The sequence below is a fragment of the Vidua chalybeata genome, chromosome 2, assembly GCF_026979565.1.
Source record: "Vidua chalybeata isolate OUT-0048 chromosome 2, bVidCha1 merged haplotype, whole genome shotgun sequence".
Lineage (NCBI taxonomy): Eukaryota > Metazoa > Chordata > Aves > Passeriformes > Viduidae > Vidua > Vidua chalybeata.
The window spans coordinates 71,516,087-71,540,706 of record NC_071531.1 but is presented as its reverse complement, the minus strand read 5'-3'; the positions used below and the strand labels follow the sequence as shown (position 1 = coordinate 71,540,706).

The 24,620-nt window shown below is 41.3% G+C and overlaps 1 protein-coding gene across 2 annotated transcripts; it reads left to right on the top strand.

The window, feature by feature from the left end:
* Positions 1 to 31: 31 nt before the first annotated feature.
* On the top strand, positions 32 to 23,945 carry GDAP2 (ganglioside induced differentiation associated protein 2). Of its 2 annotated transcripts, none has more exons than XM_053934462.1 (14): positions 32 to 186; positions 1,733 to 1,982; positions 3,545 to 3,684; positions 7,525 to 7,678; positions 9,223 to 9,311; positions 11,209 to 11,285; positions 12,326 to 12,485; positions 13,958 to 14,108; positions 15,027 to 15,103; positions 15,746 to 15,822; positions 16,379 to 16,518; positions 17,130 to 17,184; positions 21,659 to 21,802; positions 22,625 to 23,945. In XM_053934462.1, exons 2-14 carry the CDS (start codon positions 1,807 to 1,809, stop codon positions 22,670 to 22,672), a joined length of 1,488 nt encoding a protein of 495 aa, XP_053790437.1. In that variant the 5' UTR covers positions 32 to 186; positions 1,733 to 1,806; the 3' UTR covers positions 22,673 to 23,945. The 2 variants fall into 2 exon arrangements, with proteins under 2 accessions (XP_053790437.1, XP_053790438.1); XM_053934463.1 differs by lacking the exon at positions 32 to 186 and adding an exon at positions 250 to 335.
* Positions 23,946 to 24,620: the final 675 nt, after the last annotated feature.

Here is a 24,620-nt window from a genome sequence, read left to right as displayed (position 1 = left end):
GCTCCGGGCCCGCCGCGCTGGAAGTGCGTCAGAGCGGGCCCGGCTGCGAGCACCGCCCGAGGCCCCGCCCGGGAAGGGAAGCGGAAGCGCGGCAGACGCGGAGCTGCCCTGGGTGATGTCGCCAGACCGGCGCCGACCGGGACCCTCTGTCCGGGCGGGGCTGACGGCGGCTCTGCAGCTGTGCCCGTGAGTGCGGTGCGGTGCCGGGGGCACAGCCCGGCCTGCGCTGGGCGGGCGCGGATGGAGCCGGGCGGGGGCCGCTAGATGCCGGGCGGAGCGCGGTGCCGGAATCCCGGCTGCAAGCCGTGGGGCGGGAGAGGCAGGTTCTTCTCCCGGTACGGGCACAGCACTGCGTTCCGGGTACTGGGGCCTCGACCCCCGCTCGCAGCGCTCTGTGGCCCGTTCCGAGCCTGACAACTCCTCGGGGCCGCCTCCGTCGCGGGAGGGCCCGACAGCGATCGCGGGGGAGAGAGCCCGGAGAGCTGCGCGCCCCGCTTCGCCTGCCTCTTGCTGCCCTGGCCAGACCCCTGGGTTTGGCTGTTCAGCAGGAGGAAGATGCTGTTGTAGATGCTCCTGGCTGCGGCCAGTGTAGCCACGCTTACCTTGCCATTCTCCCTCATTGCCTTTTATCCCAGCGAAAATCTTACTTAGACGCTCTTACGGCTATCTTTGTCCTAGTGTCAGCCTTTATTAGCCCTCAATGTGAGCTTGGATACTTGGTTGTTTTGTTTTGTTGTGCTGTTTTCCCCGGGCTAATGAGTGTACTTAGTAAGTCGCGGTTCACAATTACTCCTTGTGGGCGCGATCGTTTTTAAATTATTATCAATTATGAACCTGTAAAAGGAGTTAAGTAGTGGGTGTGTATGTGGCAAACTGAAATTACTTACGTGGGTATGTTTGCGCTAGTTTGATTCACTAGTGCAGTTCAGTAGTCTCTATGGAAATGTAGGAGCCAAATTGTTACCTGCTGGCAGCTGAAAAGTAAGTATTGGCACGTTTGAGCCTTCATCTGGCAACCAGTGTCATCTCAAAAATCAGTCATGTGGCAGAGTTCAGTCTTAAAATTCACTGGGCCAGCGTTCAAATTTACACCTTTACTCTTTCTTGCAGAACTGATTTGGGTGAAGGGGTTTTGTGCCTGAGTGCATGGCTGTAAGAGCTATGTGCAGTAAGTCTTGTGTGCAGCAGTTCAGAGTTCACTGAACTGCAAGGGCTGTATTGTTCGGGGAGAGGGAGAGATTTTGTTGGTTTCTTTGTAAGGTTTGGGGTTTTGGGGGGTTAGGGGCATTGTGGTTTGGGAAGCTCTATCTTTTTTCTTTTTTATATAAGTATTTACCAGTATCTCTGAAAGAATAGATTATGCATTCCCTGCTACAAATTTGCTTTTGTCTAGATAAAGAAATAACACTTTTCATAAAGACTGAGTTCCTCTTTGCACTTGGAAATTCGTTCTTGCTATTTTTTCCAAAATGCAAGATCACAAGTCAGTTGGATCAGTTTAGTAGAGATGGTGTTTTCACCTTGAATTGTTGGGAGAGGTTTGTCTCACTGAGAGTATCTGCATGGCCTTATTGCATACAGGTAACAAAAGAGGGAGTGTTTGAGTGGGAAATCTGTTTTCCTGTTGTCTGCTAGCTGTTATTGCGTTGCAGTCTTGTGAAAGGTTTCTATAGGACAATTACTTTTAGTGAACAGCTGGTGACCTGGTTTGATTTTTTTTTTTTCTTTAAAGCACCTGGAAGACTCCACTCCTGAAAATTGGAGTGTGACAAGTTAGCAGAGGAAGGGAGTTGCTGTTTCCATTCCATGGATCCCTTGGGTGCTCCTTCCCAGTTTGTGGATGTTGATAGTCTGCCAGGCTGGACTGATGCCTATGAGGCCAAGCAGCTGGATTGTCACCAAAGTCCTGTTGAAAAAGCTCAAGTTGATGTTAGATCACCTTTTCCATACAGGAAAGACATCAATGAAAAAGTAATCTTGTGGTAAGTTCAATATGGCTCTCGTGTGTCAGTCATCACTTCTCCATTTAGTGCAGGATGCATATTTTCATGTAATGATCACTGCTGTAGAATAAAACTTATAAATCCTCTTTTCTTGAATCAAATGTTTCAGATCTGGGAATTAAATAATCTTTTTGTTCACTGTATCTTTGAAAGTCTGGGATTTTGCTCCACCATAGGTTGTGCTTATAGGCAGTCCTTGATGCAGCAGAGTGGAACCGTACATCCTACTGTGATACTGTATGCTTTGTATCAAAACCTAGTTGGGCACTTGGATATGAGGTTTTTATTTTTGAAAAAATATGCTTGCTGTCAATTAGCTTTTTTTCTGTATTTGCTGGTGTTATTCTGCTTTCATATTTCTGTTTTAAATCAGTATTTCTTTCTTTTCTGTGATTCTTGCGGCTTGCTTTTGGCTCTTCCTGCCCCTCCTTCCTCCAGTCTATGTTTTGTCTCCATGACTTTCTTCCAAAATCTATTGATAAACTATAGTGTGCTGTACTTACTCCACCAGTGTTTCTTTCCTGTAACTCAGATACTTGAGCCTGCTCTTTAGATGAATAACTCTTAACTTAATCAGCGTGAAGGGAGAAGGACTACTCAGGGATGCAGATTCAGGGATCAGCCTGTACCTTTTTCTGGTTAATATATGCAAGAAATGGGACTGTTCATGGGTTTCCTGAACTCAATTAAGTAAAGAAAGAGAGGAGTGAAACAAAGAGTAAAGAAAGAGAGGAGTAAAAGGTTAAACATCTCTTACGGCTTGGGCAAATGTGTGCAATTTCAACTGTTTGTTTAGTTTCTCCTTGTGCATGGGAATCTTTATTTCCCTTCCTATGCTCTTTGATCCCAAAATCCCTGATGGCTGCTGCTGTGACAAAAAGCAGTTCAAAGTTCTGCTAGTCCATTGTCTCTTATGCATCTGTGACTTGTTTATCTTCTGCATGTCTGATCTTTGGAGAGCAGAATAAACATGATCAACTTGACGGTTCACAATTTGGGAGCAAAAGAGAAGAAAACTTGTCCAGCTGCAGCATCACTCTAGACCCACAGTGGTCTGAGGAACAGCAGCTGTAAGGTGCCCTGGATAGTCTGTCTGCAAAAAAAAAAAAAAAAAGTATATTGAAAAAATTGTTTAAGTTTTGAAAGTAATATAACACAAGATCTGTCCTCTTATCCCCAAGAGAAAATATGTGGGTTTTTGGAACTGTTACACTCCATCAGTTTAACAAGCTGCTTTGCATGTTTGCTGCCTGAGCTGTCCTACATACAACTACAACACTCCCTTTTCTACAAACATCCCTAAGTTACTGCTGAGGATGGGACTCTTTAAGGAACTGACATTTTGCATGCAGTCTTGTCTTCATCAGGGAGAGGTGAAGGGTGATTCAGCTTGGTGAGCATGTCAGGGTACACTAATCTGTGTGGGCACTGGAGTCCTGTTAATGCTTTTCCTGTAACTTGGCATTTCCTTGCTTGTCAGTACTGATTTGAGAATATCCTACTCAGTTGTACATTCAGGCTACAATAAACTGTTTCCTCAGGAAAGGAGATGTGGCGTTACTGAACTGCACAGCCATCGTAAACACCAGCAATGAGACTCTCACGGATAAGAACCCGGTGTCTGAAAGTATTTTCATGCATGCTGGGCCTGACCTGAAGGATGAGCTCCAGAAGCTCAAAGGTAAGTGGCCAGAGACATTTTTATCTTATTGAAATTTCCTGTCCTTGCACAGTACAAAGCAGCAGGATAAGGGCACAAACGAAAAAGGCAGAGCTTCCCCAGCAGCTGGTATTAACATGAAAAAAATGGGGGAAACACCTGCCAGTCTAGTCTCTTTTTGCTGTTAACATTACAGATAATTGAAAGTCTGTGGCAGATATTTGAGTTGATGAACCCTTACTTTGTGATACAGTAATTCCCATTGCTGTCTGAAGCCACTTTGAGCAGTTAGCTAATCAGTGCTTGTGCTCAAGGGATCAATCTTGTACATCTTGAGATTTTATCCTGTTCAGTGTGTATACATTATGAAAGACAGAAACTGAAGTTTACCACTGAAGAAATTAAGTGGATTCTGTCATGCACTTTTGTGTATCCTCTTTCAGGATATTAATATACACACAGTCTTTCAGAAAGATACGATATTAATAGATGGATTGATAAAACATTGTATGTCTAAATAAAGTCTTTGTGACTTCTTAAGTTGGTTGGTTTGTTTGTCTGTTGTGTACAATAAATGGCTTTATTGGAAAACTACAAGAGAAGCCCTAATACAAGGCTAGTCTAGAAATGGATGAGGTTTGCCTAGAGTCTTCATTAACAGAGTTTATTGCTGATAATGGGAGATGAATACTCAGCCTTTTTTTTTTTTTTTCATCTAACAGGCACTGGGAATAAGAGTTTCCTTATTTTGTGTGTGACGAACAAGAGTTTATAGTTATCCAAGGTCATACAGAAGTCCAATATGGTTTACAGATAAAAATTCTCATCTCTGAGAACTATGGTACTGAACTGAATTTTGAGGTCTCTGTGTGGTACTGCTCACTCAGGATAACAGCTTCATCTCCTTTCATAGTAACAAAATGGATATAGAAGAGCCATATTTCTAATATAAACTCTCAGTAGCTTAAATTACAATTGAATAGAAATCCTGTTTCTATAAACTCATCCTTTGCTGATTCAGCTTTTTTTTGAGTAACCTAGAAATTAAACAGGAGGAAGAGTAACCATTTTATAACAGAGCGAAAATTCAGTCTGTGCTGTGGGTGAAAATTAAAATACCATAGGTGCTCTAGAATAGTTAGGACCCTGCTTTATATGCCAGAACTCTTCTAAAACACACTTACTGTGTGGACTGAGAGGTGGAAAGAGAGGGACTGCATTTCAGGGAGTCTTAAAGTCTGAGATCTGTCAGCTCTGTAGGGAGTTGTTGTGCTCAGCTTCTTAAATTCCCTTTTACCCTGCTGAGTTATGCATAGTTTTGCATCTTCTACCACAGTGAAAACACTATGTCTTCTCCCTGTAATGCATTCTGCAGGTTCACAACTCCCTATGAAGACACTTCTCTTTTAATCTTGTGCCAAGAGCTTTATGGAAATCAGTTCTCTGTGACACCCTACTGACATGTTGTGTGGGGGAGGAAAGAGAGGCTGGGTTTCAGATTTGGCATTTGAGCACCCATAGTATATTTGTCACAGTATGAGAAGTGGATGGAGAGCTTAGTTAAAAAATCCGTTTAGGATTCATTTGTCACCTCTGCCCTCTTTCCCACTCAGCCTTGACATTTCTTCATTGGAGAATGTGCTGAAAAGGTGAAAATGCGTGGCCTATGTTCTAAAGCTGTAAAATGCATTTTCAGTTAGGTCTCTCCTGCTTTGTTCCTGCTGCTCGGTATACATTCACATTTCATAGATTCTAAGAAAAATCATGATCTGAAAGCATGTGACATGCTGACTCTTCAAAGGCCTGTGCCTTCTTTAAGGCTCAGCTAACTTGTATGTTCCTGGGGGCAGCATCAGTTTTGATTCATGCAGAAGTACTACCGCCAGGGGCAGGCTTGAAGATGAAGTGCTATTGATAGAAGCTTGCTTATCAACAAATACATGTTGCAGTCTAATAAAGACCTTTTGTGGCAGAAGTCTTATAGCTCTGGTGACGCTTTTTCTGTGCCATACACATAATGTAGACGATTCAGAGTTTCCATTTTAAACTTGGAGAAAGCTATTCTAATAGCTGAAATCTTATCAGATAAAAAATAGGACCTTGACTTTGTTCCCAGTTTTGCCACAGGCCTTGACTTGTGCAGCTCTCCTCACCTTGTGTCTTAAAATAAGAGTAACACCTACTGCTCATTTTAGTTTTAAAAGTTGTATAGACATCTCCAGGCAGAATGCATTGGGAAGTTTGAAGTGTGATCTGTGTATAATTAAGGATTACCAATGCTACATCTGCTTCCGTGAATTTTTTGGTTTCCCTACTGAATTCACAACCATACCTCAATCAAACTTGCTTCATTCTTTTTTTCACAAGTTTTTCCTACAGACCTTTGCTTGTTCCTCACTGGTTGTGAGTGTCCGCAGAGGAAGAAAAGTAACTTGATGTCTGATACATTGTTTTCAGTTTGGCTTTCCTTTTTCCATATCGTGCTTATTTAATCACTCTCTTGAGCTGTCTTAGAGGCTGTGCAGGAATTCAGAAGAGTATGCTTAGTTTTAGTATGGTGTTTTCTTCCTTCTGATTAACCCAGATAAAACACGCTAGAGGTCTATAGGAGCTAATGATGTGATTTTTTGGATCAAAAACATTACAAGATGCTGGCTTCAAGGCAGTGTGTGGTTGCCATTAAAAAGATATGCTTGAAGTTTTGGGTCAGGAAGATTCTCAACCTGGAGTGTCTCTTCCCATAAATTATGCTTTCATGCATGCTGCTAGCTTGCCTGAGCACTATGAGGAAAGAGTGGAGTGGGAGAGATGAACATCCCTGTTCAGTGGGCAGCTTAAACCAAGCTGCTGCAGCACTGCTGCCTGAACACTGGCTGCAGCTGCTTCTTCCTGTCTCATTCCTTGTTGTAGCCACCAGCAACCTATAAGATGATCAGGTTGAAAGCTAATCCAATGAAAATACTGGTTTTCAGTCAGATCAGAAAGCTGAAGTGCAGTGGTACAAGCAGAAGAAAGAAGTTTGGAAAATACATGTCTTTGAGGGTAGGGAAAGAGAGAGACTAGAAGTACTTCTTCAGCTGTTCAGACCTGGAGTGGACTAGATTTAGGTGAAGAAGGGGAAGTTTAGTAGACTTTTCTTCCGTGTGCTGAAGGAAAACCAGACTTCAAACACAGAATCTGTTCCTAGAGTGTGTAACTGGAGGGTGCTGTGAATGGACAATTAAAACTGTTGCTTGGACTTCCTTTCCTTGAGACTAGACAACTAATCTGTCCAGAGAGTATGAACTGCATGAGGGTCATATGTCTGCCTTGTGGACATGAAGAAGCTTGCAAAACAAAGCAAGCTACCTCATTCTGGGAGCATAAATTAAACAAGTGTGTTATCTATTCAGTTTTAATAGCTTTGCCAACTACTGGTTTGTTTGATTAAGGAGACTTGTAGTCTTTTTATCCAAAAATCAGTCTCCCCAAACCAAGTTGTAAATTCAGAAAGACTTTTCTTTTTATTGCTAGATGTATGGTGTACTTGTGCATTCATTCTCTGAACATTATTAAATCATTTCTTCCTTTACTCTGTAAGTAGTGTAGTAAGCACTGCAATTAAGACAGAATTTCTAGCAATATCTAGTTAGTATTTATATGCATAGATTTAAAATTGAGAGGAACAAGCCCAGTTCTCACCTCCTCAGCCTGACTAGGTGCTAAGCAGCTGGTATGAGATCGGATGCTACCCTTAATATTTGATGTCTGAAACATTATGTATGAAGTGGAGTTGTCTGACTGGAGGAAGACAAGGGCTTGAACACTTCTGCCTTTCTTACCATGACATGTACACTCACCCTGATGTTTAATTTATGGCAGGCTGCAGGACAGGCGAGGCCAAGCTGACGAAAGGATTTAACCTGGCTGCGCGTTTCATCATTCACACGGTGGGGCCCAAGTACAAGAGCCGGTACCGCACAGCAGCCGAGAGCTCCCTGTACAGCTGCTACCGCAACGTCCTGCAGCTCGCCAAGTAAGCACTGCACAGCTCACACGGGGCTGCCATCTGGGGCACAGCTGTCCTGGAAACTCGGCTCTGCACAAAGATCTCACCTCTGAGAACGTCTTCTCGTGTAGGCTGTGTCTGGTTAAGGACACGAAAACAGCAGTGGCTTCACGGAGTGCTTCATGCCTTAGGTTATCGCTGCTGTGGTGTAGATAAAATGTGCAGAGATACCTGAGCTGGTTCACGTTGTGAAACAGGGTAGCTAGAGCTGTGCAGCATTCAGTTCTTCAAAGGAGAAACATTAATAATTGCTTTGGGTTCTGTTCTGCAACAAGTGTTAAATGAGCTTGCTCCAGCAGCAACTGCATGTGTGTCTGCAGCCATGGGGACACACCCACCAGCAGATCTGACTGTGTCGGTTCGTGTGTTTGGCTTCTCTGCCCTTGTACAACAGACAGCTAAAATTCTGGGTCAGGCTATAAGGTTACTTCTAAATCTACAGTTGCAGCAGCCAGGTTTGTAGTTTTTTCCCCTTTCGTCTGCAGTTTTTTCTACTTCCTCTTAACTAACAGGGGTTTTCTTCCTATTTTTCTGTGTTCTGGTCTTCTCCTGTGACAGTGTTGTAGTGGTAGCAGTCACAAAATACACCTGAGCAAGAGTAATGCCAGAAAGCGTACCTAACAATTTTTTAGAGTTTGGGAGATCAATTCCTCCAATGCTGGACTTTGTGTTACCACGCATTAGTAACTGTTTCAAGCACAAGATTACAGCTATGGTTTTTAGCATGTGCCAGCTTTGGTCTAGCTCAGAAGTTACAAGCAACTTCAGGCCTGGATTGAAACATGTTAAAAACTATTTTAAAATTGTTATACTTCTGCACACTGAACGTCTCTCAGTCAATTTGTTTTCTAGAGTAACTTTTGATGTTTGTGAAATTGTCTACCATCTCTGAGCTTGCTCAAACTCCTTTGATTACTGTTGGCAACAGCTGTGCTTTATTCTTCTGAAAATATGGCTCAGTGCTGAAGGCATCTTACTGATCTTAAAGTACATGTCACTCCATTCTGATGGTTGTCTAATCATACCTAAGATGGAGTAAGCCACCTTGGCCTGTGTCCAGACCTCTAACAAAACAAAATATTTGGTCAGATGAAGAAACAGGAGTGTGTGTGCAATGAAGAGCACCTTCTTTTTCCCTCCTTCTCCTTACTGTCAGTTCTAAATAGGAACAAAAGTATTTTGAGCAAGGATTGCAGGGAGTTTGAGAGAAGAACTTCATTCAGGATCTGAAGAACTGTAGGAGCAACATAGTTGAGGTAGAAGGAGAAATCTGAAAACAAGCACCAGATGAACCAGTGAGGAGTAATTAATGGTTCTCTCCTTCTCCACTTAATGAGGGTGTGTGCATCTTGCCAGGGAAGAATCCTCCTGCAAAAACCTGAAAGAGGATTACTGCTGCAGTAATCAGTCAGGGAAGAAGTTAATGGTGCTCCCTACTGCCCTGACAGACATCTTCTCTGCACCTGGCTGTCTATTCATTTGTTTCTTGTTTCTCTTTTTCTGGATTCCAGGGAACAGGCAATGTGCTCCATAGGATTTTGTGTCATTAACACTCTGAAAAGATGCTACCCCTTGGAGGATGCAACCCACATAGCACTGCGTAAGTGTGTTGGAAAACAGCATAAACTGGATGGCAGTAGGCCACTTACCTCTGACAGATTGCTCTTGAAATGGGGAAACCTTTTTTTAGGGGTCTGTGGTTCATTAGAGCCTGTAAAAAGGCAAGGCATTCCATGGTTGATCAGAAGATGGAAGATAAAAACAAATTATCCTTTCTCTCAGTAAAGATTCCTGGGATCTCATCAGTAAAGATCCATGGGAATCTGTTCAGGAACTTGCATTTTTCAGTGTATTAATTTATAACCTAGAAAAGATGCTAAAAGTGAGGAGAGAGAGTGTGCTGGTAATTAAAGTTTGTTCAGAAGAGCCAAGATGAGGCCTTACTGTTGAATATTTGTAGGCAGACTTGAGCAACAGTGGATTTCGTCTGCTGTTTTAGTGTCATCAGCGCATCCAAATGTAAAGTGATATTCTTCCCCCACTGACCCACTCCTACAGGCTTCTGCCTTCACATGCAAAATGATGGGCTGATTATAGGCAGCAAAACATTGAGATGATAATAACTTCCATGAAAACAACAGCTCAGAGGAGCTCAAAACAGCAAGCTGAGTAAGACACAACAAAATTAAGAATGTTTTGCAATCAATCAGTGCTTTGTTCACCCTTTAAAGCTGCACATTCAAAAAGAATATAGTAGAGAAGTTGAGGAGGTCAACAAGAATAGAAAAAGGCAAGAAATGGTGAAATGAGCTCAAGACTTTTTTAGACTGGAATATACCTGACTTGAAGGGAGTGTGATAGATGTCTGTAAACTCAAGAGTGGCATGGGAATGGTGAAATCAGCTGTTCACTGTGTCCCAGAATAAGAACCATCAAACCATGCCAGTTCAGAACAAACAAGGGGAAATTATTCTTATGCTTATTTGTTATTTGTTTTATGAAAATTCTTACTAAGAAGCATTGCTAAAACTTTTCAAATTTCCTTGTTCTTGAGAGGAAATTATATTAAAGAAAAAATTAAGATCACTGAAAGAAAGTCAGAAAACATCCTATGCTGAAAATAAAGTATAGAAAAATACTCAAACAAGATTATATCCTCTTGTATATACTGGTTCCTACTTTCCCCCATCTCTTTTGGCTTTTTAACATGTTCACATGTATGCAGAACTGTTTGCTGTGAAACTGCACAACTGCATTTGCTGTGTAAAGTAATGTTGCAGGTCAAGATGATTACACAGGAATTTGTGTACAGTAGTACACAGGAAATATTTGAAAATAGCTCATTTTTTCCCTCTGCTGTTTATTGAACTCCAAAAAAAGTATTCTCGGTAAATAACTTCTTTTATTGCTGTCTTCTGTTGTCTCTGTAGGTCTGTATGATACTTGATAAAATACTCCCATACCAACAAAATTGTTTGGACACTTTCTCTCATGATTTATAAATAGAAATGTTATATATTTTTGGCACAGCTGACCCCAGAAATTTTGTGTTGCTGAGCCTGTCTTGAATCAGCTTCTGCTGTAGCTTGCTTATATTGTTTTGCTGATAACTTAGGGCACAGTAACTTGTTCTCAGAATGTCTGGTTTTAGCAATTTGTACAGGACTCTCTAAAGGAAGGATTTGGCTTGATATTTCAGGGCCATTGAATCACATTTTACAGTCTAAGGAATGCCTAGTAAGCTAAAATCAGATTTATTCTCTATTTGTGTCTCTCTAAAGTCAGCAGCAGGAGAGAGTGGAGATGGAACTTCCAATATGCCCAGCAACTCATTTGGTGTGTTAAACCACCACTTAATCCACACTTGCCTAGAGCCTATGGAGCTATTTAGTATGAGGAGAGATGTATCTCTCTTCTGCACTCTTAGTTCCTCACTTGTAGCTGTGTGTGTAAATTTCTCCTGTTTTGCTAACTGCATGTAATCTGCTTCCTTGCAGGCACAGTTAGGAGGTTTCTGGAGGTTCATGGAGAGACTCTAGAGAAAGTGGTGTTTGCTGTCTCTGAGCTTGAAGAGGTATTTTGGCATTCATTCCACCAAAATTCCTGGGCATGATTGATCTTCTCTGCAGTAGTAAAGCTGGATTTGGATTTCCCCTTCAGATCACACATAGACTTTTGGTCTTGCAGCATCCTTCTGCTTCCTTCTTAGCATAGCCTCTTTTCCAGAACTGTTCACGCTCTTAGCAGTCACTATGGACACTTTGAGAATCTTTCTGCTTCTGGCTTCTGTGTTGCTGAGCTGTGGACAGGGAGCAGTAGGTCAGGTGATAAGCATGCAGTTGTGCTGGATGTTATCTGTTAGCCAGAAAGGAAATTTCTCACACAAAATTTCCTCCTTACACAAGGAGAAGAAGAGGGCCAGTTCAGCATCCCTACAGATCACCTACAAAGATCTGAAACACTGCTTGCTGGCTTGTTGGAATAGCAAACTTGACATTTAATGATCTGTGTTCTGAGAGATGCAGACAGTCTGAATATTGACTTTCCATGTACATCGAACTTGTTCCTGTGCAGAACACCCACACTGTGTTCAAGTTCTAGGGCATATGGATAAGGAAAATAACTAATTTGTTGGGGGTCATAAAACTGCTAATCAGTTGGAGAGAACCCATGAAGTAATACATTCTCTAGAGATTTTCCCTATTTTCCTTCATGTGGGGAGGGATTTTCTTGTTTGGTTGGTGCTTTTTCTTTTTTCCCAGGCATATCACTAAAGATGATCTGTGTAGTGGTACATTTTAACATTTGCTCAAATCTGTTGTCCATGCATATTTTAACTTCATTACAAAGCTAAAGTATCTGCAATCTACCTGAGTTCATGCAGGTTTTAGCAAAGTCCTCTCAAATTCATTTGCCAGTGTGGCAAAAAAAAACCAAAGAGTTAATCTTTATCAGGGTTACTTGATAAAGTATTCTCAGCTCACAACCCAAAGTAACCACTGGGGGAGGCAATGCCTCTAAACTGCTGACAAGTTCCCTGCTACAAGGCAGATGCTGTTTAAGCAAAGAGCACAGATGTGTGATAGACCCTTCACACATTTTTCTTATTTGTAGGCCACTTACCAGAAGTTGCTGCCTTTGTACTTTCCGAGATCATTGGAAGAAGAGGCCCAATCCCTGCCTTACCTCCCTGCAGATATTGGCAATGCAGAAGGGGAGCCAGTAGTACCAGAGCGGCAGATCAGGATTACTGAAAAGCCAGGCGTTCCGGATGGTGAGTTTGGAACTGGACTTTGGAATAAGTATCTCTGTGAAAGTCAGTGGGAAAAGCAGAAAAGGAAGAAGACAAATGTTTTCCTACCTCAGTTCACCTCAGTCAGGTTACAATTATTACAGTTCTCAAGCTGCCTCATTGGCTTCTTGTGTTCCCCAGCAGTATCTGCAGTAGAGCTGTTCTGTCTTTTCCTTTCTTGATGGAAGAGGTGGGTAGTTTGTTCCCTTTGTAAATTTTTTTTTTCCCAAAATGATTAGGAACTTTGAAGGTGTTCTTGCAGAATCTTGTGCAGCCCCTAATTGAAAAAAGTATTATGGTTAATGGTCTGTCTTGGATTGTATCAATACAGCCGTGATACAGTGCATCCAACTAGTAAATGGGCAATGAAAACTAGCAGAAACTCCCTGAAAGATATAAAATAACTAGAGGAACCCAGAGATCAGTGTTTGGAGGTGTCTATCAAAGTTCAGTGAAAGTCTGTTTGTGAAAAGGTTGCCTAGATGTCAGGGTGGAGGTGAGATACATGTAGCAAAGCAATTTAATATATTAAATAACGGAGCAGACACATTCTGCCTTACTTGTTAAACAGTGATGTGCAAGTTTTACAACCTTAAACCAGCCAAAGCAGATAACCAGTAATTAATTTCAATTTTCTGCTTTTGCATAGCCAGTTGGGATAAGGCTGAATATTTGATATTTGCTGCTGTGGCTGATCAGTGTGAGATATTCAACCACTAGCTAATAATTTGTGAAATTACTGGATTTGTATAGGTAGGAGTGAATTTGTATAGTGGAATCCTGCACTCTTGTTCCATTGCTACTATAGCATATCATGTGAAAAGGGCAAACTCAGTTCTTGTCCAGATTGCCCAGAGAGACAGTGCTAGAAGTCTTAGCAACGTGCCTGGGTGACATCAATTCAGTGGAGCATTCTGGTATTGTCCCCAGGAGTTGAGCCTCTGCTCTTCTATTTCATCACCCAGTCACATTGTAAGCAATACTATAAAAATAGCTACATTCAGATCACTACAGCATTGTCCGTGATACAAGCAATGGGCCCTTTCCACAGTACAGCTTCTAAATTGAATAAAGCTGCAGCATCTGTGCCTCTGCATGTTAATTTTTCCCCTTTTGACAAGCAGGATAACTGTAAAGCTGAAGACACTCTCTCCAGAACTTGTTTTTTGGGAGAGTAAATCCTTTGTTATGCACTGATGACTAGGACTTCCCAGTTAGTTTCCAGGCAAACCAACATTTTAAGGGAGTGGTTCTCAATCACATGCTGTGATCTGCCAGTGGTACTGGTGAGGTATCAGATCCACATCATGGTACCTCCAGGGTTTTGTTAGTCCACCAGTTAGTCTGTAGCACAGTGACTGTGTTGTTTCACTGGGACATGTACCAATTCAGCAGCAACATTGCTGTTTTGAACACAGCCCAAACATTTTATACCATCTTTGTTTCCACTGCAGATGCTTCAGATGAAGAGGGTCTGGAGGCAGATTTGTCTTTCATTGGGTCCCATGCTTTTGCCCGCATGGAGGGAGATGTTGATAAACAGAGGCGCCTCATCCTTCAGGGACAGTTGTCAGAGGCAGCACTGCAGAAACAACACCAGAGGAAGTGAGAATTTGCTTGTTCATATGAATATTTGTGTTAGTTAGGACCAACCATTATGAATTATGATTTTTTTATCTGCAAAGCCTCATCTTACAGCAAGCAAATACAGGTAAAGCCTGGTGTCACCCTGGATTGATGTAGTAGCCTCTTTGGCCTGAAAGGAGAAGGGATGGGGCAGTAGGAGAAAAAGGGAAGCTTGTGATGAACTCTTTAGCACACTCAATGCATCCAGCCAGCTGCCTTACCTGTTTGCCACAAGATGTCACTGTTTTGTCATCATTTTTATTTGTGGGATTCCCCTGCCCACTTGTTCCTGAGGCTCTGTGCAGATAGCAAAACACTTTTCTTCCATTTGATAAATAAAAGAAGGCTCAGGCTTTCTCCTCCTCCCTGCCCTGGTAACCCTAATGTGCTTGATCACTTCTTTAGACAGTAATTGCATGCTGGGCACATCTCAAGGCTCAGTGTTGACTTGTTTTGTCAGATGAGGCACTAAGTTGTTCATGAAACTGGTTGCTGCATCGTTGTGTTCAACATCTAGGCTTTTAAATTTAATTTAAATTTTTTAAATTTTCTTTTTTTTTTCTGTCTTTTAAACACTGACATGTTTAAATGGAAAAACCTCCGAGATCTTTTCAGCCCAAATGCAATGCCACTACAGTTACTAGTTGATATATATTAATATGTATTAATTGCCTGAGTGAAAGTCATTAGGTGTGTAACTAAGACACTAAATTTTATTTTTTAACACTTCTTTTTTATAAAACCTGGTAGTTGCTCCATAGGTCAGAAAACAGCAACATCAGAGAGGGCTCAGTCAGAAAAAGCTTGTTTTGTCCTTCCCTTCCCATATACCTCTTCAGGCTTGTACTGCTAATCCAAAGGGGGATTAGATCTGACCAGATGTTTTTGACTTTCTAGTTATAATCGCTGGCTGTGTCAGGCAAGAGCTGAAGACCTTTCTGACATTGCTTCTCTTAAAGCTTTATACCAGACAGGTACGTTTGGGGTACTGATGACTGATCTGGGTTGTCTTAAATTAAAAATATTTTCTTTGGACTTGCATATACAATAGGTCATGCTGAAAGCATAGCTGTGTTTCTGGAGAAAATCTGTTCAGCACTTTGGCTGGTCTCTTAGGTCTCATGAAAATGCAGAGCGTACCTCTATCTTTGTGTAAATACCAAGGTTGTGTGATACCTTCTGCTCAGTAGCTGCAAATTTCAATTCTTTTGTTTGCCTTAGACAAGGTTCTGTGGGCTGCAGGAGTTCCATGAGGTGTGCTTTGGGAATCTGCGCATTGGAGTTCAGAGCCCGGTTTCTAGGAAGAATTTTACTTTGGTGGTAGAATTGCAAGTGAAGGGGCTTTTTAAAATAAAGACCATGTTATTATTTGATATTTAGGTAAATACGGAGTACACAGCCAACATAAAATTGCAGTCCTTAAGTTTTTCAGATACATCGGTTTTTGATCAGAATAGGTGCTGGTACAGTGAGAGCAGTAATTAAGCATATTTCCTCTGTTGGAAACCAGATGCATTGCAAAAGTTCTGAGCTGAGGCTCTTCCTGGTTTGAAAGGGCTCAGCTACAAAATCTGGCGTAGCTGAGAGAAGTTGAGACATCTTTCTTTCTTTTGTAGGTGTAGATAACTGTGGCCGCACTGTGATGGTGGTGGTTGGAAGGAATATCCCAGTAACATTGATAGACATGGAAAAGGTAAGGCTCTGTAAAACTAGAGTTGTGTAGGTTACATATGAATGTTTTGGATGGTCTGATTATAAGGATAATTCAGTTTTAATACTAGAAACATAATTTCTAGGACTTAAGATGTTAACTAGAAAGTATTTTTATAGGTGCATGAAAAAGTATACCCTTACAGAGCTATGTGTGCATTGGGCTGACACTTTTCAAGGAGGCTATTTTTAGAAAAAACAGGGTTAGTATGGACTCCTTTTTCTTCTCAAGAAGGAGAGTTACCATGCTTCTGTAAGTGCCAAGATGTGAAAAGTGAAACATAATGAGTTAAATGTAGTTTTTCAGGGAAACAGCAAGAATGTATCTCCATCTGTGAGGTGAGATAGATAAAAGACTTCCAAGTTATTACAGTCAGGTTGAAGACTTGGAATGTTGGCCCTGCTTTTGTAGCTGAAATGTAATGCCATCCAGCCTCATGATTCCTGATTTTTAGATGAAACAAGAGAAGTATATTAAGATGTAGTGCAACTGTGAAAGAGTTCTTCGCATATATAAATTTTGTTTCTTTCTGCCTCAGGCTCTTCTGTATTTCATCCATGTCATGGATCATATTGCAGTGAAGGAATATGTCCTGGTGTACTTCCATACACTCACAAATGATTACAATCAACTAGACTCTAACTTCCTGAAGAAACTCTATGATGTTGTTGATGCCAAGTGAGTGTCAATAGGAAAAGAACGTGTTCCGGTCTTCCTCTGTGCTATGCAAATATTTGTTATTCCCTGTGTCTGGTTTCCCATTTATTTTTGAAAGTTTGGCTAGGACAAAAACCTAAATAACTAACAAAGGCAAGAAGAAGGAAGAGGTGTTTTCTTTCCTTCTCAAGTCCATCTTTTTAACCAGAAGTTCTCTGCAGTCCTCTGCAGTCTCCCTCTGGAGTTGTTAGGTAGGCACTCTGGTTGTCTTGTCTGTCACAATCCAGAGCTGGAGCTTTTGGAGCCTGGCTTTGTTATAGTGTGTTGCTGGTTGTGAGAGGAGAGGTTTGGGTAACAGTGGCAGTCATAATTTGTCCTTAACTTTCTTTGACTTCCTACTTGAAAGACTGAAGGCTGTGATGTCTTTAATTGAAAAATAACCATTCTGCTTTTTTTTCCATTTTTTCTTTTCCCTTTACATTTTCTTTTTGGTGTCTGCCCTTACGTTAGATCTAACTTTATAAAATTATATCACAGGCACTTAAGAAAAATGGTCTCTTTTGACAGTTGGCTTGTGTAGGTGACCTTAGCTAGAATTCACTTTTAAATATTTTTTTCTTTCTCTAAACCAGGTACAAGAGGAACTTGAAGGCATTGTATTTTGTCCACCCAACATTTCGTTCAAAGGTAAGGTAAATCTTCCAAAAGAAAAGTGTATCTTGAATCTTGGTGGAGTAGCACATAAGCCTGTAGCACAAAGAACATGGAGACGTACAGAAGATTCCCAAAATTAGGCAGAATCTTCTGGATCCATTGTCAGAACTTGAAATTCATCCCACCTTTGATCTAGCTGCAATCTTCCAACCTTTGTGATAAGCTGAACCCCAATGCCATGCATGCTGTCTGTGCTCAGGTTTTTGTGTGCTCTTACCAGAGAGAGGTGGAAACTTTGAATCATATTTCTTTCAAAGGGAAACAACTTGTCATTTTTCCTGCTGTCTGGCTGGCAGGGTCATGAACCATGACCAAACACTCAGGGAATTCTTTTTTGTGTAGTTCATCTCCTTGATGTTTCACCTTTTCTTTCACCACAAGAGGTATCACATGTGTCCTGTGTGTCACTTCAGAGCTGCCCTGGGAAGGGCAGAGAGCAGTCTCAGGCAGTAGTGAGATTAGTCAGGATTAGAGTGGAGAGCAGCAAAGAAAGATGGGAAGAATGCCTTTGATGGAGTGCAGAAAAAATCCTGTTAATCCATCAGGAGACAAAAAACCTGAACTTCTCATGCATAAAGTTATTACCCTTGGCTGGGATCTGTGTGGGGCAACAGAAGATGGAGCTGGTTCCCTTCTGGACCTCACATCCACTACTCCTACTGCAGCAGTATGAGTACTTCAGATTAACTAAGTGGCAGCAGCAGCCTTTCCTAGAATTTTTGTTTATCCAATTAAAACAGAAATCTGATACTCCATGTTCACATCAGATTAACCTCTGTGTTTATTCTGCTTTTTGCTGACATCAATCAAATTTGAGAAAATTATATGGCCGGAAAAACACATCTGTTTGCACACATTCAGCAAGAATTCTTTGACTGCTAAATTTCCAAAGAGTACTTTCTTTGCCTGCGCACAGCTGGGACACCATGAGGCTTGGAGCTTCCTTGTTTTTATGGAGATAAAACTGAGGCTTCCCAGCAGTGTAGGTTCTAGTTTCTATTAGGTTATTAGTTACTCCCACAGGATACAGATCAGAGGTCTGTGTCCTAGAATTAGAGCTTCCAGCTCTTATGCTCATAAAAATGTAGGAGCTGGCATAGAACATTACTGAGGTCACAAAGTTGAGTAGAAAAGCTGAAGCTAGGAAGTACTGAAGTACTAGTGTTTTAGATTCTCAGCAGCACTTCACCCCCCTTCTCTCTTCCTATACATTTCTATTTAGTTGAGAAATATTTTTTTTGTTGTTGGAGGATGAAAACTCATCCTCACTGGTGTCTATTGCCATCTTGTCTGTCCTTTTGGAAACTGCAGTGGGACTCAACAGATCTGTAGGCAAAGCAGATGGTTGGTGGGAAGCAGGGAGGGTGAGAGACACAGTTCTCTAACTTGCTGGAAATAGTATTGGTTTGTATCCTATTCTGGCAGCACAGCTGGAGGCAAAAGAGAATGTGTATCCATGTCTTTCTGCCAATCTTTTCTATAACTGGAAGGCAAGCAGGATTGCTTCTGACTGTTGCATGGACAATCAGCTTATGAAACATGATGGGGAATATGCAGCAGAAAGCATGGTGAAGAAGATGGCTGCTAAGAGGGAATGATTTTTCTCCTTTTTTTTTTTTGGCTCTTTCCAGACTCTTGTCCCCATGGAAGATTGCTAGCCCAAAAGCTTCAAATTTCTTCAAAAATGTTTGGCATATTCATCTTCCTATTTGGATTACTTACTTACTTACTTACATCCCTAGAAGTAGTAGGAAATATCCCATGCCTCAAATTCAGGAGGAAGGTCTGTACATTCATGTGACTTCCCAAACACATCACCCTCGTACACAGATCTTAAATGTCTGGTATCAATTGTCCCTTTCACAGCAGGGTTGAATCCTAGCACAGTGGATGACTGCCATCTGTTAGAGTCACTTCTGCTGATTTATGGGCTAAAAGGGATCAAGAGGCTTTTCATCATGTCTTTTGGAAAACCATGTGTCCCTAGAAAACCAACATAGTTCTCCATGTACTTTATGGTGCCAACAATGATTCTTTGTTCGGTTTCTAGGTATGAAACTGTTATAAACTATGTGCTTTCTGAGGGTAATTGCCTGTCTAGAATACATGGAGTTTGGTGTGCTGGGGGGAAGGTTGAGCAGTTATCCTAAAGCACAGAGTAAATGAAGCAGAGTGAGCCACTGTGCACACATTTTTGTACAGTGCTCCTGCCTTTCCTCATGCTTTGCATGTTCTTGTGATCTGTGAAATGGAGCTGTGCTTGCCATGAAATCGTAGTATAGATGTCAACAGTTTTGTAGGTTGGAGTGGCTCTTGCTGCATGAGCACTTTGCTACCAAGCCTCAGATCCAGGTACCCATGAAGTGCCATCACAAGTTCCTTTGTATTCTTGCATGCAAAGTTCCTCCTGCTTGGTTTTGATAAAGCTGCTGATAAATAAATAAAGGGCTTTTGGAAGCATTTTTATGTGAATCCTCTCAGCTCTTCTGAGAGCTCTCCAAACAAACTTTTTCAGAGCTTGTATTCTGAACTGAACTATAAATGGCTGGATCTGAAACAGTCTCACCCAGAGTAATTCTGTTTTCATTAATTGGCTGTGAATCAAGAATGTTTCACAGCTGAGACATACCCAAAGACTCAAATTAGATATTCATAATCATCACACTCTTTGTATTTATCATGAACAATTTTTGGTTTGTTTTTCTGTAATGGTCCTAAAAGCAGTTTATTGAGATCAGATGCCAGTGGAAAGGTTGTTGCAAATCACTTAGGTTTATTTTCTACACAAGATCCTTCCAATTGGAATAAAATTTCCCAGATTTTAGTAAATTCCTCTATGAGGTATGCCCAAATTATGAGATTACAGACACAGCTAATCTGTGTTGCTGTGTTCCTGTGTAATGCCAAGCTGCAGTGGCTTGAATAGTGAGAGGAAGGAGGGGAAAAAGAAAAAACACTTTTCCCAACAGCAGTTTTTGTGATGGCTGCAAAAATATCCCCTATTAGGCTTTTATACATTAAACATCCATAGAAATTATGTTTCATGAGTGTCATTCATAACACACTTTGAAATCTATGCTACTTTGGTGCAAGATTGAGAAGGTATTTTTCACTCATTAAACTGTCACTTAATGTCACTCATAAGAGGTCTTGTTAGAACAATATAATGAATAATGGATGCCAGTAAAATCTGACTCCCTGCTTTCTGCTAACATAAGTCTCTAATTTTGCCCTCAAAATAATGAACTGATTTCAAAAGTTCTGTTGTGTTCTTTACCTCCTGTTCTCTTTTTCATTGTTTCTTTCTCATTAAAATAAGCTGTTCTGAGGAGGCAGTGCAGTTATTCCAGGACAGTTTTCAGGAACTGAGTTTCTCTTTAATGTTGTATTCAGGCAGATAATTTTTATTGACTTAATCTTAGAGTTTATTTTAAACTCTTGCTTACCTCAAGGCTTTTCTTGCAGTGTTGCTTCTTTTTTTGTTAACTTCCTGCAGTCAAAGCAAAATTATCAAACAGAATGACAGAATGGTCAAGGTTGTAAAGGACTCTGGAGGTCATCTGCTCTGACCTGTCTGACGAAGTCAGAAAGAGCTGGTTGCACAGGACCATGTGATTGATCACTACTCTGAGCATTTGTGACCTGTAGAACAGGTTTTTTCTTTACCTTCAACCTGCCAGGGAAAGAATAGAAAAGAGATAAACAATAAGTAATGCAGTACTTAATTTTGGAAAAGGTGGATTGAAAAGGTAAAGCTTGTGCAGTCAGTCTAAGCAGGATTAGATTGCTGTCTTACTGGTCTTCAGAAACAAAAATTCCTTATCCTGTTTGTACCCAAACCAGACAGAGGTGTGAATATTTAAAATAAAATCTTGTAGAATAAGTTGATAGGCTTATTCTTGTAGACTTAAATTAATAAAGCTTTGATAAAAAACGTAATAAAACAAAAGCTCACTCAGACAACCCAAGGCAGGAGGGAGATTTCAGTACAATCTTCAACAGGCCAAAAGTCTCCCTTTCTCTCACTCTAATTGGCCTTTCTTTCAAGTGAAAACTTGAATGTAAATGGTTGAAAATGCTTCTGACAGTCAAATAGGTAATTTTCTGAACTGGCTAAACTTGGAGTGAAAACATGCCACTATACTGATGGGGTTTTGAGGAAAAATTCTGAGTGACAGAATAGCTGTCACTCTTGGACTGTAGAAAGGCACCTTAAGCTGGCATTTGGGGAGGAGTGAGTGTAGAGTCAGAATACATTAGCTTGAAGCTTTCAAGATACTGCTTGCTAGCAATTAGTGGTGCATACTTCCTGACTTTGTTATGTTATGGCAATGATTTTAATGTTTCAAGTTCAACTTGAGCTTGTTTCACTGTGGAGTATTACATTGAACTTGAAGGTTTTGAAGCAGCACCTTGTTAATTGATTTTTGTGGGGTTTTATTTTCAGGTCTCAGCATGGTTTTTCACAACCTTTACAGTCTCAGGGCTAAAGGACAAAATCCACTATGTGGAAAGCCTTCAGCAGTTGTTCACAGCCATACCCCCAGAACAGATTGATCTTCCCCCTTTCGTCCTCGAGTACGACGCCAGGGTAAGTGATTGCCTGTGGCCACCATGAGTCTCTGCCCTAAGAGCAGTTCTTGTGCTGCTCCCATTCTGCTCTGCTCTGCAAGTACTTCAAGGGGACTGACTTCCACTTGTTAAGAATGAGAAGGAAGAGGGAAGGTTCCTGGGGAGTCTGTGTTGTTCTATGAGTAATGAGTCTCTGAATTTTTTGTCCACATCAGCCCAAGCAGAGGCAGCCTACCCTTCTTCAGGCAAGAACTGTAACATAACACACTAACAGCCTGTGGACAAGATAAAATTTGTGTTAGCTGCTGTACACCTTATACGGACAGGAAAAAAAATAGTAGCTGTGTTTCATCTTCCTTGCCCCACATACTAACAAGCATGCTGGAAAAGAAGGTGCCCTGCCTTTGTATAGGACCCTTTTCCCTTCTGCACCTCAGGTCTCTAACCAAATGGTGGCATGAATATGGCTTGCATTGGCAAAATCCTTCCAAAGACTATGTGATGTAACTCCAAAGTAGTAGCCAGAGCTGTGTGTCTGCATTAGTAACTTTGTCTGGGTCACTGGCTGTGCCAACATCCATAGCTTCCTGGTGTCACTGCTTTGGCTTAATGGCAAAAGTTTAACATGCCCTTTCTGCTTATGCTTAAAGCACAGGCAAAACCAAGGCCTGTGTTTGCTTGTTTACCAGCATAGTCCTCTCCTGGGTGAGTTGTGGCACTCACTGTACCCATGGAAAACAAAACCTAATACCTAATTATTTCTGCCTCTGCAGCACTGTCACTGCACCAAGGTGTACTGGAGAAGACTTCTGTTCAACTGTTTATTCTGTTCTCATTGCAGGAAAATGGGCCTTACTATTCTTCTTATCCTCCATCCCCTGACTTGTGATCTGCAGTCCTGTGATGCTGCCAGTTTCCCATGGATCCAATGACCTGATGCCTGCCAAAACCTGTGCATTTACCCATGTACAGAATTCAGAGAGAGGGTTTTCCTCCCCCAGCTCTGGTATTTTTTTACTGATGAGATATTTTCAAGCACTCAAGCAATCAGAGAACTTTATGCCACTGTGAACTGTACAACTATTTCAAATATATTTATCAAATGGAAAAGCTGATTTAAAGATCACTAGATGCATTTGTTTGTTTGTTTGTTTTGTTGTTATTGCTGCTGTTATTGTTGTTTTTTGAAGCTGTTACATTATTTTTCTGAAGAGACTTTCTCTTTTCTGGGAAATCCATCAAAAGCACTTGATCATATTTTTAACTATTACTATTTTCCAGCTCTGTTTGTAATACCCATTTCTGACTGGTCTGTACAAGTATTGTGTAGTACCAGCCTGACACATCACTCATCATGTGGTCTGTGTTTCACATCTGATTACTTTCCCTTTCTGTTAGTACTGATTACTTTAGTCTTGACCCAGCAAAACTATCTGGAATTGGGAATGCCATGTCTGCAGGCTGACAGAGCACTACAGCCAAGCCAACATTACTCCAGGATTTAGGCCCATAAACTGCTAGGAGCCTTGAAAAAAAAGTCCCTGTCAGTTTTCATTGGATGATGTGAAGGACCATGTGAGGATGCCACTACTCTCCCAGTAAGAATAAAACTGAAAAGCATTTGTGGTTTCTTTTCTCTAACTGCACACATTTATGTTCTCCTTTGCCGTGGCCAGATATGTTTGTATAAGTGGATGCCATCTGCCTAAACTCTGTATGGAGGGGAGGGGGAAATGGTGGCTCCAACCCCAGCCTCTGGTGGCAGAGATTGTTTCTTGGAGATATCAGTGTCCCTCTGATTTCTTGTTACACTGACACTCACTGATTTTTGACAGACCTGATATATGCAAGAGAGCTTAGCCACAGGTTACTTGAGGAACTGGAGGTGAGAAGTGTTTCAGGGCTGCCCATGGAAAGCTAAAAGAGGAGGGAGAAGGCTCCCTTGTAAAACATAATCAGGGATGACAGACCCAAGTGCAGAAGAATTAAATCCTTGGTAGGAAGAATGTCACAACGCTACTGAATATGAAAATGATGGTCTGTTTTTCATTATTTAATTCTAGCTAGTTTCCTGCCCCAACTTGTATCTGCTACTCTCTCTTTACCAAAATTCTGTTTTCCTCGTTTTCCGTTTCTGCAATAAATACCTTATTTAAGCATTAGCAGAAGTCATTGTGGGATATCCTAGAAGGTGGCTGTTCATGCCTGTTGAGCTGGTTGGAAATTTTATACCCCTCTCTTGTTTAAAGATACTGTAAACTGGTGGGATAAGCAGGGAAAAAAAATCTCTCTTGGTTATGATTTCAGGTCCAGAAATCTCTCTTGGTCAGCATGTCGTGATTTCTGTTTGCAGTCAGAGTTTGGAGTGTGGTGTAAGACTGGCCATACTGAGTTCCCTTTCTTTCCTACCTTTGCCTCCTGGCTTAGTGTCATGTATCCTCAGCTTATTGGGATATCTGTTGCTATGTCAGTCACAAATTGCAGTAATCATTTGCCTGGGCTGTAACAGTCATCTATATGCAACATATAAAAAGCAAGTGGGTTTGCTTTCCAAGTGTCCCTCAGGGTCCTTGAGTGATTCCATAATCACATCCAAGGTACTGCTAAAACCTGGAAGCTCCAGTGCAATGGAAAACTCCCTTAGTGCTGATACTGGGGAGCACTGCACCTTATGGTCTGTTCACATGTGATTGATTCAGCACTTTTCTGGTGGCTTTTGAGAAGGAAACAGCAGCAGTTTGTACAGAGCATGTCCCTCCCGCCTCTTTTCACCTGGCTGTTTACAGCTGCCCTTGCCTAGTGACTTTTATAGCCAGCACTGAATTTTCCATGCTTCT